Source organism: Rousettus aegyptiacus, unplaced genomic scaffold, assembly GCF_014176215.1.
Source record: "Rousettus aegyptiacus isolate mRouAeg1 unplaced genomic scaffold, mRouAeg1.p scaffold_m13_p_2, whole genome shotgun sequence".
NCBI classification, from domain to species: Eukaryota; Metazoa; Chordata; class Mammalia; order Chiroptera; family Pteropodidae; genus Rousettus; species Rousettus aegyptiacus.
The window spans coordinates 9535752-9550077 of NW_023416295.1; the positions used below are offsets into that span (position 1 = coordinate 9535752).

The 14326-nt window shown below is 37.7% G+C and overlaps 1 protein-coding gene across 6 annotated transcripts in view; it reads right to left on the reverse strand.

Annotated features, from left to right (window-relative positions):
• Positions 1–14326, reverse strand: part of NYAP2 (neuronal tyrosine-phosphorylated phosphoinositide-3-kinase adaptor 2) — a 233521-nt gene that overhangs the window by 139482 nt on the left and 79713 nt on the right. The window contains exon 1 of one of the 6 annotated variants that reach the window (XM_016118886.2): positions 12700–12992. The exons of 4 other annotated variants lie outside the window; for them this stretch is intronic. Coding sequence is in view for 1 of the 2 variants with exons in the window: in XM_016118884.2 (XP_015974370.1) it covers positions 12700–12713 (14 nt within the window). In the remaining variant the exon portion in view is untranslated. Of the gene's footprint in view, positions 1–12699; positions 12993–14326 lie in introns of those variants that run through there. One more of the 6 variants, XM_016118884.2, reaches the window with a different exon arrangement.

Sequence of the window (14326 nt, forward strand, 5' to 3'; positions counted from 1 at the left end):
ATATTGCTGTAGAAGCTGTGACCACCGAGATCTTCCTTCATGAGAGAACTCGACATGAGGAATGAAGTTCACTGACAACCAATGACCCTCTGGGGAACTTTGTACTTCCCATTCCCATAATTCTGAGCTCTACAGGGCTGGAGACCCTTGTCCTCAAATGGGGCAAACTCTTTCTAGAAGACAGAGCAAAAGCTCAATTGAACAACAAGTTATAGCTACCTCCTGGGCAATGTGAACTCCCTTGCATGGTGGCCAGCAGGCAAGATGAACCTTCAATTGTGGAAGAGATTATTGACCCAGATCAGCAGGAGGTGGCAAACTGCTGTCACATGATAGGGAAAAGATAAATTTGTGTAGAAACCCTCTTGATATTCTCTTGTCCAACTGTGACTTGAAAAGTCACATGCAGCAACCCTGGCTCAAGAAGGTTTTGGATACTAGGGGTTCCAATCTCTTCTGAAAGGGAAAGTAGTCTAACCACTAAGTAAGCTACTGAGACCAGCAGAGGTGTTAGCTGCTGGTGTGAGTGAGGTGACTTTGTAACGAATGGTGGAGAAGGGGAATGATGAGTATCATCCGCAGCCCCATATAAATTGCAGTGATGAGGGCTATAGCAGATTGTCACCTGGCAAGGTTCCCCTCAGGAAAATCCCTTAGTAGCAATGAAAGAGTTCTTCCCCAGACATGAACGAGAAGAGCATCTGCTCAGCTTAAGAGATGAATCATGGCAGCCATCAAGGTGTGTGACTCAGATCTCTAGCAGGAAAGAAACTTTTTTAAGGACAGAAGTTAGTTGACAGCCACAAGCTACAGAGTCTTTGAATCTGGAGCAGCATTGTAGTCAAGGCTCTCTGCTTCTGGAAAGCTCCTAGCCAATAGCCGAGCACGTTGACGTTAGGGGCCTGGCGTTTCTACCCAACGTGGGTACCCTTCATGGGCAACTTTTGTGCCTGAGTCCCCCTCTTGGGCTTGCTGAGACTCTCATAGCTATACCACAGTCGGGTCTAAGGGTCTTCCCATCCAACCATTTTTCCATCCTCCTCTCCTTTCACAACTGTCAAGTCAGTATCTGGACCAAAGGCTCATCCTTCCTCTTCCTGCTCTCAGACATCTTTCTCAATAGCTCTCTCACACTTTTAATACCATTTAGCTTGGTATCTCCTTTCTAGAGGGTGTGAACTGACATATTTGGGAACAATCATATAATCTATAACATTCTAAGACCAAAGAACAGGGGAGAGAAAGCCTAAAAATAAAGACACCCCAGAAAAATAAAATGGCTGTGAAAATAAGACATTCTCTTGCTTCAGACTGAGCATTTAAATGGTGGTTGGAGAGGGAGGAACCAACTCCACTGTAGGAATACTTGGCTTGAAATGAAAGTTACGTGGGCTGAAGAAAGCGGTCTTTTTGCAATTAGATTCTAACACTCAAGATAGATTAAGCCTGCCACATCTCATGTTATAAAAATAAAAATAAATTACATAATCCTGAATTTAAACAAGTATTTTTTTTCCCCTTCAGACAATGTAGGCAATACTCTGAGGCTAGTCGTGTTAATTTTTCTATTAGAAAACACAAAGCAATAATATATTGCTTATTCAAGAGGGATTATTTTCCCAGAAGTAATTAATAAAATATTTATCTATCTCCCCCAACAAGTATTAACTGAGGGGAAAACCTGGACAACTGAGGTCTGAAATCACTGAGCTGGGGGCTCCATTGCTAGTTCCATCATGCGGCAGCTGCAATTGGCTCTTGACCCCTAAGACCGTTTTCTTATTTGGCTTGAGAAACTCCACACGAAGCACTCAGCCCAGAGTCTAACATGTAACACGCAGTCAGTTATTCTAGCTTTAAAATTCCTCCTTTTAAATCCTTCCCTCCTGAATTTTGTTTATGAAATCATCATTTGCATTGCACGACCATGTCTCTGAAGAGTGGTACGTGGTACCGTGTCCCCTCAAAATATTGCACACAGAGTCAAAACAAAACCCCAGATTTAACTCAAAGTGCCGAGATAATCTAGGCAAATATAATTTCTTCAATACTTGGCTCAGGTTTCGAAGCACTTGGTGTTGGTCATAACCGACAAGGAAAGCTGTGAAGCAAGAACTTCAAAACCGTTTTGACAACTGCTCTGCAACAGAGATTATTATTTGTCTTGCTGTCTTCTTGAAATTCCATCAGCATGAATGTCGTGTGTCTCTTTCTGAGAACTATTGAGTTTTAGAGATAAAAACACAATTCTTGAGAAGGGAAAGTTACCAAGGTGAGATTTCATGTCTAAAAGTGACAAGGTTATAACTTCTGTGTGTGATTTTGAAGCAAACATGCCAATATTTCATAATAGAGTCTTTGAGAACCACTGGAAAACTCAGAATCCCATTCCATATATTTATCTTGTTCAAGCATATCTAGGAAGTTGAGACATAAATTGAGGGGTTCCTTAGAAGTTTACTAGCTTGGGTATTTTCTTTTCCTAAATCAATTCTATGAAGTTGAGTTGAAAAATTCAACTGTGACACTAAGATGTACTCTAGTGTGTTCTTATCTTTGCAAACTTCTCAACCACTTGTAATTTTTTCTGTTCATTTTTCGAGAAATGTATTTATATGGTATTAGGAAAAGGGAACATTTAATCATAAAATAAAAGGGGGGGGGGGCGGAAATCTGATAGTAAAATGGAGGCTGCAGCTGTAAAGAAGATAATGAGATTTGCCTGTGGGCAAGTTGACTGCTGTCATCTGCTAACTATTCACATCTTTCATATTGGGCATTTTACTATAAATAAATGGAAGGGAATCAACATTTAGGCTCTATTCAATAAAATTATGACTTTAAAAGTTTATATTTAATGCTGCCTCCCTCTTGCCAAACGCAGTAGCTCTGTCCTGGCCAGTGAGTCCCTTCCAGCTCAACTTCCAGAGGGACCCCTTTGCTAGAATGTGCCTTTTCTCCTTCAATATTAGCTTCTTCTAGGTATTATTTCCAACTAAAGCAACCCATGTCCTTAAGAAATTGTACATAGTAAGAGCCGAGAGATTAGTGTGTTCCACCTTTTCTAATTTTGACAGGCAATATACCTCAATCCGATGTCAGACTTTTAAGAGAGAGCCCCATGTTTGGCAGATAGAACTCGTCATAGAATTCATCAGATTTACACTCATCCCAGCACCCTGGGGCCTTTAGAAGTGCAAGTAGCTGTTCTCCTTGAGCTTCATGAAGGCAGGTATCCTGTCTTTTTGTTCCCTGCTGTCATCACTACTACATTTTAAGAAAGAAAAATGAAGAAAGGAAGTAATGCTACTTTGGAGATAGCCAGATAGAGAGGGCTTAGTTAGAGAATTCCATGGACATTAGACATTTGTGCTTCCCTGGGATTCATTCTTCCTACTGCTGGTAAGGAATGGAAATTTTTATGTGGGGACCGACCTTCTTTCTCTCAGTCCAGTGCATTCCTCAGGCCCAGCCAATCCACCACTAGACACAGTGGCCACCATGACTATTGTAGGGACTGGCAAATGCCTCAAGTCAGTCCAATCAGAGTTAATGCTGGCCACTGTGTGGAAGCCCAGACCCACCTCATCATATTTCTTGCCACCACGAAGGGACACTGGTGGGACCAGGTCTCTGTGGCATTGTAGAAGACCTGAATCGAGCTATTCCTGTGGGTAGGTCAATCCTAGGACCCTTCAGTTATGTCCTAAATGGCCCAGTATAATGCAGTGGTTATTAAGTAAATGCTATTGGCTAACTTGTGGCAGAAAGCGCAGCTGATATCAGAAAGAGACGAGGAATGATACTAAGCAGGAAATGAATGTGTCATAGTAATTATTGCTGGAAAATATCTTTTCTATTTAACATAATCAACTGCTCTGTACATTTGATGTGTGTGTGTGTGTGTGTGTGTGTGTGTGTGTGTGTAATCATGAGTATACTTTGATGTGGAAACTTGGCTTCAGTAAAATTAAACTATGCTCATATTTTCTTCTAAATTGTTCACTCACCATTACCCTTAATGGCTTCCCTGAGCCCCAATTGCTCATTCAAAGCCATAACCGGTAGATTTCTTTGCCTTAGGCTCAAACATTCATTTTTACCACTTCATATCCTCAATGATATCTATTTTCTACTTTTGTGCTTCTAATATCTTAAGTCTTCTAGATTTTTTTTTTTCAGATGTAAGTTTCCTGTGTATGGCTATTTATTGATGTTTCTTGTATCTTTAGGTCATGGTAAAAATGGAATCTTTATACAGCTTTTAGTAAATGCTGTGTTAAACTATTATGGAAAACAAAACAAACAAAACAAAGCAAAAACAACAAAATTATTTTTTAAACTATGCCAAAGAGAGGGACCCGATTTCCATTAGCTCCAGATCTTAAAATTTATATTCTTAAGCATTAAATATGTTATTTCTTCTTCCTAGGATATTTTAGCTCTGCTCCAAAATTTGGCATCTCAGAAAGAGATATGTAATCAACCATTGACTGGCTATGTAATTTTAGAGAGGAAGCACATACTTTCTGAGCCTCAATTACCTTCACAATGGGGAAAATACTTCCCAGAACTGTTACAAGAAATTAAAATAATATAAAAAATTTCAAAAGCACCTAGTAAAGTGGCCAGTAAAGCAGAGGTCAGACAAATATTACCTTCCCTTCCCTACCATCTTGATTTGCCAGGGAACTCCATATCAATTTTTATCTTTCTGTTCACAGCTATGAAAATCTGCATTTTAATATTTCCAACCTACAAAACCTTAAAGCAAAACACTCTAACAACATAAATGCATTTTGCTTATTTCTGTAAGACCGTGACAGCAATTATCAGGCTATATACTTTCAAACCCAAATTAGGGGCAGGGGGGAAGTCATGCTAGATAGTGAAGATAAAGAAACAAAAATAAATAATTTCTTTTTTCTGTCATAATTATTAGCTAGGTATAGTATAGAGTTAGGCAAATCGATTGAATAGATTTTATGGTTATTTCTGTCAAAACCCCATGATCATTTAAGATTTTTATGAATGTTAGGGCTCAGAGTAATCTTGAGTAGGGAATTATGATTAAAAAACAAATATGCCACTATTTATCACACAGAACTCATCACCCAGAGTTTGAGGTGGATATTGCTGCACAATAATTTGATGCTTAGTCATAATAATAAAATGGGGAGGTTAGAATGGGGAGTCGAGACATTTAACCTTTATCAAAATTTCTCATTCACTCCTGAAATTTGAAAGAGGCAGGACTGAAATATAATGCTTATTAATGCCAGAACAAATTCTATGGAACATTTTTAAGAGATTTATTTTTACTTGAAACATGACAAGTGCTTTTAAGATTAACATATGTTATTATCCATGGTTCTTTGGAGTCTAAAATTAAAACATCCCTTATTTCTATACATAAATAAGACTTGTCTACTTCTCGAAGTGTCATGGCTTGAAGAAAAGAGGGTATATGGAAAATTCAAAGTAAGTCATGATATTCGGATTCGACTTAGAACATAGTTTATAGAAGTTCACATCGTGGGAGATCATTTCCAAAAACTCAACCAAAGCAGGGGAGGTTCTGGAAACTATGTTTTATTTGTGTCTTCAAAACTGACATAAGCTTTGAATATGGTTTGAGAAGATGCCAAGTTTTTATAAATGAGTTTAGCTAACCATATGTGGCTCCTTTTTTCAACCTGGAAGTAGAAGCTAGAAATACAGAATGCTAACGTATAATGGCCTTGTACTTCCTGAGCAGAAGGGGCTGCCTTAATGCCAGCTTGAAGTATAATAATTGGGTTGTCTTTCTAAAAGTATAAATTTTTATGGCAAAAGAAACAACCCTCTGCATTGAGACATTTAATTCATTTATTCACTATGTATGTCAGCTTGTGACCAAAACAGAGTAATTGGTGTCCTCAGGCGATCACAGGCTATTGAACCAGCATGACCTCAGCCCTGCGTGGTCAGATGTTCACTCAGGAAGAACTGGGTAGGTGCAATGGGGCCCTAACCAGACTAAAGGGCTGGGAAGTCCCATGGGAGGAAGTGGCTTTTCAGCTGATGCAGAGCATGAGTAAGACTTAATCAGATAAGGGAGAGAAGTAGGGAGAAGAGAATTTGCGTGCTGACAGTTGAAATCTAGAGAAACTGAGACATTACAAAGGTGTTTGTTAGAATTTGAGTGGATTTCGATTGTCTTGGATTTCCAATGGCTGGAACAATGCTTAGCTCAAAGAAGACACCCAGTAATCATTTATTAATTTAATGAATGAAGAAATATATCATTGGAAATAGTTCAGGAACAGCTTTCTTAAGCATCAGATGAATGATTGTGATATTTAATGATACTCTGCTCCATTTTCCTTTTCCTTCAGTTATCATTTTCTTACTTTACGATGGAGAAAAGAAAATTCTGTGAATGCTCATACACTCTTAATTCTTTCTCATCCTTGTTATAAGAGTTAGTAATTTGAATGCAGGGATCAGCTCAATCCCCTCCTCTCTGTCTTCACTGGCCTGCTTCCGTTTAGGTACACATCAATTCTTGGCTAAATTAATGCAGTAGCCTCTTAGCTGATCTTTCCCACAGTGCTGTCAGATTTATTCTTGTAAATGCAGATTTTCTCATGTCACTCACTGAATTAAAACCCTTAGGTAGCTTCTTCATTTCTTCAGACTAAAAATCCAAACTTTTATGTGACACTCAAGGTTTTTTAATATTTGAATCCTATACCAAGTCTCATCTGTAATATGGTTCCTCTTTGGCCTTAAGATTCTTCTAATAGAATGTGTTTCTACCTTAACCTGGTTCCAGATCATTGATTCTAAAACAGAGTTCAAGACTGGCCCTATGCCAAGTGTGACCATGAGTCTCGAGTTCACAGACAGGATAAATCATGACTTCAGCCAGTAGTCATGCTGCTCTCTCTGCCTTAACTAAATCATTCCTTTAACAAAATCATGATGTAGGACTTAATTCAGATAAGATTTCTTTGGGGGAAGACTTCCATTATCAGCCAGGCTTTCTCAAAGCTGAACCCACTGCCACTCCTCTGGGCTCTCATAGGGCTCTGTGCTTCTCCATATTAGAATAACTCCTTTAGGGCACTCTACCATCGTCATCTGTAAGTTGATCTCTCCCGGTCAGGTCCCAGCAATATTTTGTGGTATACAGAGTTATGGGGGTGAAAGGAAAATTATACTTAATGAAGATCAGAAAATTCTAAACGTGCATTTATAGAGTCACTATAAAAAGTTCGGTATCAAGGAATAAAAATACACTGCTATTTCATCTTCCATATCAAACCAAAAATCATCCAATGTCTTTCTAAATATTTTAAAATCATCAGAATGCAACTTAAGTTTACTCTCCTTTAAAATGAAGACATTACTATACTTACAAATGATACAAATCTCATAATGACTGTTTCAAAGTTTTAGGACACCTTGTATTTGGCAATTGCATCCTTCAGCAGAGTACCTACAAGTCTTTTTCACTGAGAAGCTTGTTGCTCTCCAAAAAGAGGTCCTTTGTCTTTCTCCTGTCCAGCTTTGGGATGTTATTTTGACACATTATTACATATATTCTTTCTCTGTTTTTTTTTGTTTGTTTGTTTTTTGACTCAGTATCTCTCACCAGGATTTTTTGACGCACATTAATTCTTCCTCTTCATTCTCTATTGGTTTATTCTCATCAGCAATCCAAAATACTGAAAAGCATTCCAGGCTCCTCTTTCTTCAGGAACACTTGCCCTCAAATGCTTGCGAGCTCCTGCCCCATCTCTTTCATTCTTTCTCTCTTCCTTCCTTTCCCACTCCCTTCCTTCTTTCTTCCCCTTTATTCTTCCTTCTTTCCTTCCTTCCATCTCTCTCATTCATTTATTAACTCATTCATTTATCTTTAATTTATAAATATGCATTGAGCACACATTTTGTGCTCAAAACACTGTTAGCCATTTGAGAGTTTACCTATAAAGATGACATCGTTACCTATAAAGAAGACATTGTTCCTGGTCCATAAATCATACTCTCTCTTCATCTGTTGTACTCTGACTTCTACCACTAAAGAATCTACTAAAATGGTTTCGTTAAAAGTTACGTTTCCTTGTTAATTACATTATCTAGCAGGTTTGCTTTGTTCTCTGTCTAGATTCTTCTTGATCTCTTTAGAGTTATTTTCTCTCTTCTAGACTATGGCTTCTTTCTGGAATGTCCCATTTTCCTTGATTTCCTTGCTATCGTTCTTTCTTATTGCTCATCCTTTTTATTGTTCCTACTTGGTGTCTCTAGTGACTTCTCTTCTTGACCTTCCTGCTTCAGTAAAGCCAAGGTCGTTTCCATTATTCTCCTCTCTCTGTATTCATCCTAGGCAAATTTCAAACTTTAAGACTTCAGGGCCCTCCCAACAAAATGCTAGATATTTCTAAATGGATCTTTCTTTGGTAATCGAGGTTCATATGTTCCAAAACAAACTCAACATTATCTTCTGTTCCTTCTGTTGAAACTTTCTCTTCAGTTGCATCATCGCTTTCTCAACCACAGAGACCAAAAACCTCCAAATAATTTGACATTTATACTCTACCTATACACTCATTCAACTGGTTAGCAAATTCTTCCTCTTCTCCCTGGATCTCACATCTGTCTCCTATTTTCAGAACCATCTACAAGGCTTTTATTAACTTTTTCGTCTTGGCTACTAAATGATATCTTACTTGGATTCTCCAACTCAATATTCCCCTACACTAATCATTAATCTGAAAAAATAGTCCTGAAAAGGAAATAGAATTACTTCATTCCCCTTCTTTAGAGTCTTCAGAATTACCAAGGTAAGGCAGTTGAGACTTTGCATAATGTTGCCCAACCTCTTTTCCAGTCTTGTCATGTTACCCACTCACATAATTCTGTGCCACTGGGACAAACTCCCTCTTCAAACTACATCTCTATTAAAAAAAAATCATTTCAAGTTCACCAGGGCCTAAATTGAATGACACTTCCTCTCTGAACCTTTCATCAGTAAACTCTCCCTTGAATCTTGAATTTTTTTCTTTATTTGTTACTCTCTGCCTTATAACTATTATTTACAAATATGAGACTCTAGTATATTTTAGGATAGGGATCAAATTTTGTAAATTCCTTTATCTACCATGACATTAGGTATGCTTCTTTGAACATGAAAAGTAACACATTAATGTTTAGAAATTTAAATTTGGACATGAATTCAAAGGAATCCACAGTTAATTATTCTAATTCATTATTTCCAGGTATATATTAAATTCAAGGGTTATAACTGTCTAGAAATGTTGCTTCACTAAAATAAAACTGTCAGACAAACTTTTTTTAAAAATAGACATTTGGTCTGGAAGTAAAGAAATAAAGAGAAATATAGAGAATAAGATTTCTGTCATCCAGAAATCCCCAACCTCTAAAGAGAACTGAACTCAAGATCCAGAATTATATAACCAAGCCATTTTTTTTCCAGGAAGTACCTGCAAAGTGGAAAAAAATCTATAATCTGTGCATCTATAGCAAAAGGCCCTATAAATCTTATATATACACACACATACACACAATCTGCACACACATTTTTTACCCACCTCACTTAGGAGATCCTGTTTCTAGCGCTGCTCCTAGATCATTATGCAACCACTAGGGAATTCATTTCCAAATAGATTATTTTATTTATCAAATAGGATGGTAATACCTTACTTAGTGATCCCTCAGGATATTTGTGGGTTAAAATGAGAATGTAAAACAAGATTATAATCATGAGGTGTTTTTCCTGTTTAATAACATTTTAAAAAATTCATAAATCTTTCTATTGAACACGTTACCTAGGGAAACAGATAAAGCTAAGAACTACACCCCTTGGCATTTTTAAAATCTATTTAAAAAAAAATGCCTGCAATTCTAAAAACCATCTTTCCATCCCTCATCCATATAATCAGAGTGACATGTAAATGCGAATCGCTAGAGAAGCTACTTAAGAACCAAATACTCATTCATTGATGGTTTAGTTACTCTAAATGGAGCAGCCGATGTGCTGTCTTTACACACAACAGGCGGCACATCAGCTTAATGCACCCAAATGTAATAACATGATAGATTGAAATATGGATGTCACCGACTGCCTACACGGAGGCCAAAAGCCGGCCCCCTCTTTTTCTAGAATGACTTTCCCGGAACAACTCACTTTCCCTGATTGGTTTCCTTCAGAAAAAAAAAAATAATTGAATCTAATGCCCTGGGTCACTGCAACCACTTGGTTTGTTTGCTTTATGGCTTTGTGGTGCAGCCCTTAGGGCCTTCAGAGTCTGGTGTTAAAACTTGCCTTTGAGCAAACCTCATCCTCTCCTATGCATCTTTATTCATTACAAATTAGAAGCAATTATCACAACATAATAGCAATGGTTTCAATGCTCACGGTGCATCTCAAAATAAAAAAGAAACAATTTCCCCCATTATAATGAATGCAGTATCTTCGTTGGCCTCATTGTAATATTTATCATCTGTTATTCGTTGCATGTGACAGCACTGTGAGCCTGTGCTGTACAATAGTGAAAGATACACACCCCTCAGGGCTTACAGTTTAATGGAGAGCACATTTAAATTTAAGATCTACCCTATTAAAATAAACCATTCTATGCACATTGAAGGGGTCCAGGGAAATGTGACTTCGCAACTGCCTCACTGAAAAGAAAGTTTCTTACTTACTGAAGAATGGTCCAACTTAAGGAGGAGGACAATTAATGAATCTTCGGCAAAAATTTCTCCCCCCCCCCCCGCCATTTATAACTGTTATTTGTGGACATCTATTTCAATTTTCTCTTAAGGAAAACATAGGATTTGAATCCAGATCAGAATCACTGAAAGAGATTTTCATTGCAATTCATTTAGTTTAAAAAAGGGAAGATGACAAATTAAGTCTTAAACTAACTTAGGAATGCAAAGTCACAGTGTTTAATGTACATACATTTCCTGGTGACTCAACTTGAAATCTTGTCCTCAAAGATATCTCTTTTCTTCCTGTCTCAGCCACTGCAGTCATAGTCAGAACCTGGACCTTTTGATTATTGATAACTTCAACCCTCCATAACCTCAGTTTTAAGCATCTGTATCATTAACTAATGACATCTGTCTTTCTGGCTCACTGCCTCTGTTTTGTTTAACCTTAAGTCTCCTTGGACATGTTTTTGGGGTGTCCTATCTGCTGCTCCTACAGTCTTCTCTGCGTTTCTCCTCAGTTGCTGTAAATCTTGCCTTTCCATGTGCAGCTTAAGTTTTATGCTCAACCTTCGTTATCACTCCCTTCATACACCTTCAACACCCTTTGTCCTTGTTTGTAGTGGGAGTGTGATGAGCATGAATATGTCACATACGGAGGTCATGGTCAGTAAATTCCGGGTAATAGCAGGAGAGGGTGTCACCATCGCATGCATAGATGACCTCGAACAACAAAGCAGATTTGGTCTGCAGCCTTCTTGTCTCACCTTTCTGCCATAGCATCACTAGATGAGTCTACTGGAGATCCATTTAAGGAAATTCTTCCTTGTTCCAATGCATAAAACAGTATTCGGTTTTAAAATATTTTATAATGTGACAACACCATACATAGTCAATCATATTTTCTGCTCTTATACTTACCAACATTCAGTCTCTGCTGATGACCTCCATCAAAAACACAGATACTGATTAATTAATACATATCCAATGAATTAATTAAACCTGTAATTATTAAAGACCTATCTGTGCTAGATAGTATGTTTGGTCTTAGTCATTCAAGAGAGAACAAGGTATTTATCTTCCAAAAACTTAGAGACAAGCAGTGGAGACAGGTGATTAAGACTGATATAGTGAAGAAAATAGAGTAACGTGAAAGAGAGAAGCAGAGAGGACCTTCTTCAGATGAGGGGATGAGTGGTTACTAATCCTTTTTTAGAAAGTAGTCTTTCTGTTTCTTCAGACTGTGCTCTTACTTTAAAGCCCAGCATCGATTCACCCTCTAATGGAAATCAGTCTATGCTCACCGATGGCTGATTCCTCTAAACTTATCTACTTCCTAAACCTGCAGAAGTGCAAATAGACAGATTTTTTTTTCAAATGTATTTCACAAATTTAATTTTTTGGTCCCAAATAAAATAAAAGTTTCTGAAGTGGGGAGAGGATCAACACGGTTTCTTATGTGTTTTTAATCACCACAGTGCCTGGCATAGTCCTGAGCATCTAGAAGATAGTTTTCACAGAAAAACTGACCTACTAATATTTCCTTATCAAATATCAATGGTAAGCATATGTGTGAATTTATGCAATGGAGTTACATGAGCATCATTAGTTTAATTCTGCATAAGCAAATAAAGTAATTTGACCTTTTTTGGCCAAATTTTAAGAGGTTAGATGAAATTAATGCATTGTTTTCTGGTTATTGATTTTCATGAATAGCAATGTAAGAAACACAGACATAAGCAAGTTCCATAGTTTTCACTTGTTCTACTTGTAACATTTTTGTGAAATCCAGGCAAACAAGATCCTCCCGTAAGGATGGAGGCAAAAATGCAATTGCGTTATATATACAAGCTCTATGAGCAGAAATCAATCTAGTTCACTTTTTCTCAAACCCCAGATCATCATTAACAGAAATATAAATAACATTCCCCTAGACAATACAATCAACTCCGGAAAAAAACACAAAACAATTCATACCTTGACAAATACATGCGGAAGGCCTACTTGCAAACCATTTCTTTCCAACCTTTTTTACCCTCTGCAGGACTCAGTTTTCTGGAAGGAATGGAATTTCATATCTCGGTATCTGGTATCTTTCTTCAAAAGCCACAGGCAGGCTATGGAGCAGAAACAAATGGCTAATCGGGACAAACAAGGGAATCTAGCTGAACCGGCTGGCTACCTCAGAATAAAGCATTAGTGACTGAACCTACATGATGGACAAGGTTTAATGTGACTAAATGCATCATGGGAACTGATTCATTCTTGCCTTTTTAAGTCATCCTCAAACTCAAGCAAACAAGTACTTCCTATTTCCCTGCATAGATTCAGAGACTATTTACAGTAAGTCAGGTGACAGAAACTTTGGTTCATATCCAGTTTTGTGGGGAGACACAGTCATTGAGTAATTTGTCTAGCTCAATGAAGTTCAGTGATCTATGTGTCACATTCCCTCACATAAGGGGAACTGCCAGTGTTCCCACTAACCTGGATTAATGAAATATTTTTCTTGTTAAGAGTGCTGAATGCTGTCATCCATTTCATGTGATGTGTTCCCCCAAACGCATCTCCATTTTATGAATGAAATAACAGACTAATGAAGAGTGAAACTAGCCAGAAGAGAATAGAGTTGGAAATTGGATTAAAGAAAAATCTAGAAAAGTGGGCTTGATTCCTGGTCCTTGTATGGACCTTACTTTGAGCAGCTTGGGAAGTCATTGGAGAGTGTCTCAGTCATGTGCAGGACCTAGGTCGCATTGGCATGGCCAAGCCTCTTGGACAAACATCTTTACATCTCCAATGCTTAAAATTTGCCACAGCAGAAATATTTCCATGGGGTTTATCAGCAAATACCACAAACCAGGCTTTTCGTCTTTCTATATAAGAGCAATTGTTAAACTTTCTGCTGTTTTGAACAAAAGAGCAACATGGTGCGAGCCAAGCTCCCATTTAATGATGGGAGTTAGGGGGTGGGAATAGAGGGGGAGAGATCAGTTAGGAGGCGACTGCACCAACCAGATGAGAGCCCAGTGACTCGGCCTAGGGTGGTAACCATGGCGATAATGAGAAGAATTTCCTTGTAAATCTGTTGTCGGAAAAAAAAAAAAAAAAAAAAACCCAGCTCTACATGTTGTTCTGAGAAAGTATAAAGATCCACACATTTGTGCAAAATCTTCCATTATTTTTATGTTGGCACATGGCATGTGTTTATTGGATAGCTGATGAACATGGCTATCCCAGTTCATGACCTTGTGCCTTGATCCTGAGACCTGAAATGGTGACATTACTCTTTACCAATATATGTTTGAGGAATTAATTTTAAATCTACTTTTTAAAAGCTATAAAAGTTTCTATAACAATGTTCTCATTTCATTAGAATTTATTCTACTATGCTCCAAACAAACTGCCAGGATATATCATGGAAATAACCTCTAAACTATTGGAGCCTTTTACATTCACACAAAATACATTTATTCCTCAAATAATATGTTTGTCATCGTGTCCTTGTGAATATTCAATATAGTCTGATTATAGCCATTTTATGAATGAAGAAACATACCCTGACTGGTAAATAGATGGATAGAGTCAATTCCAGAATGTTCCA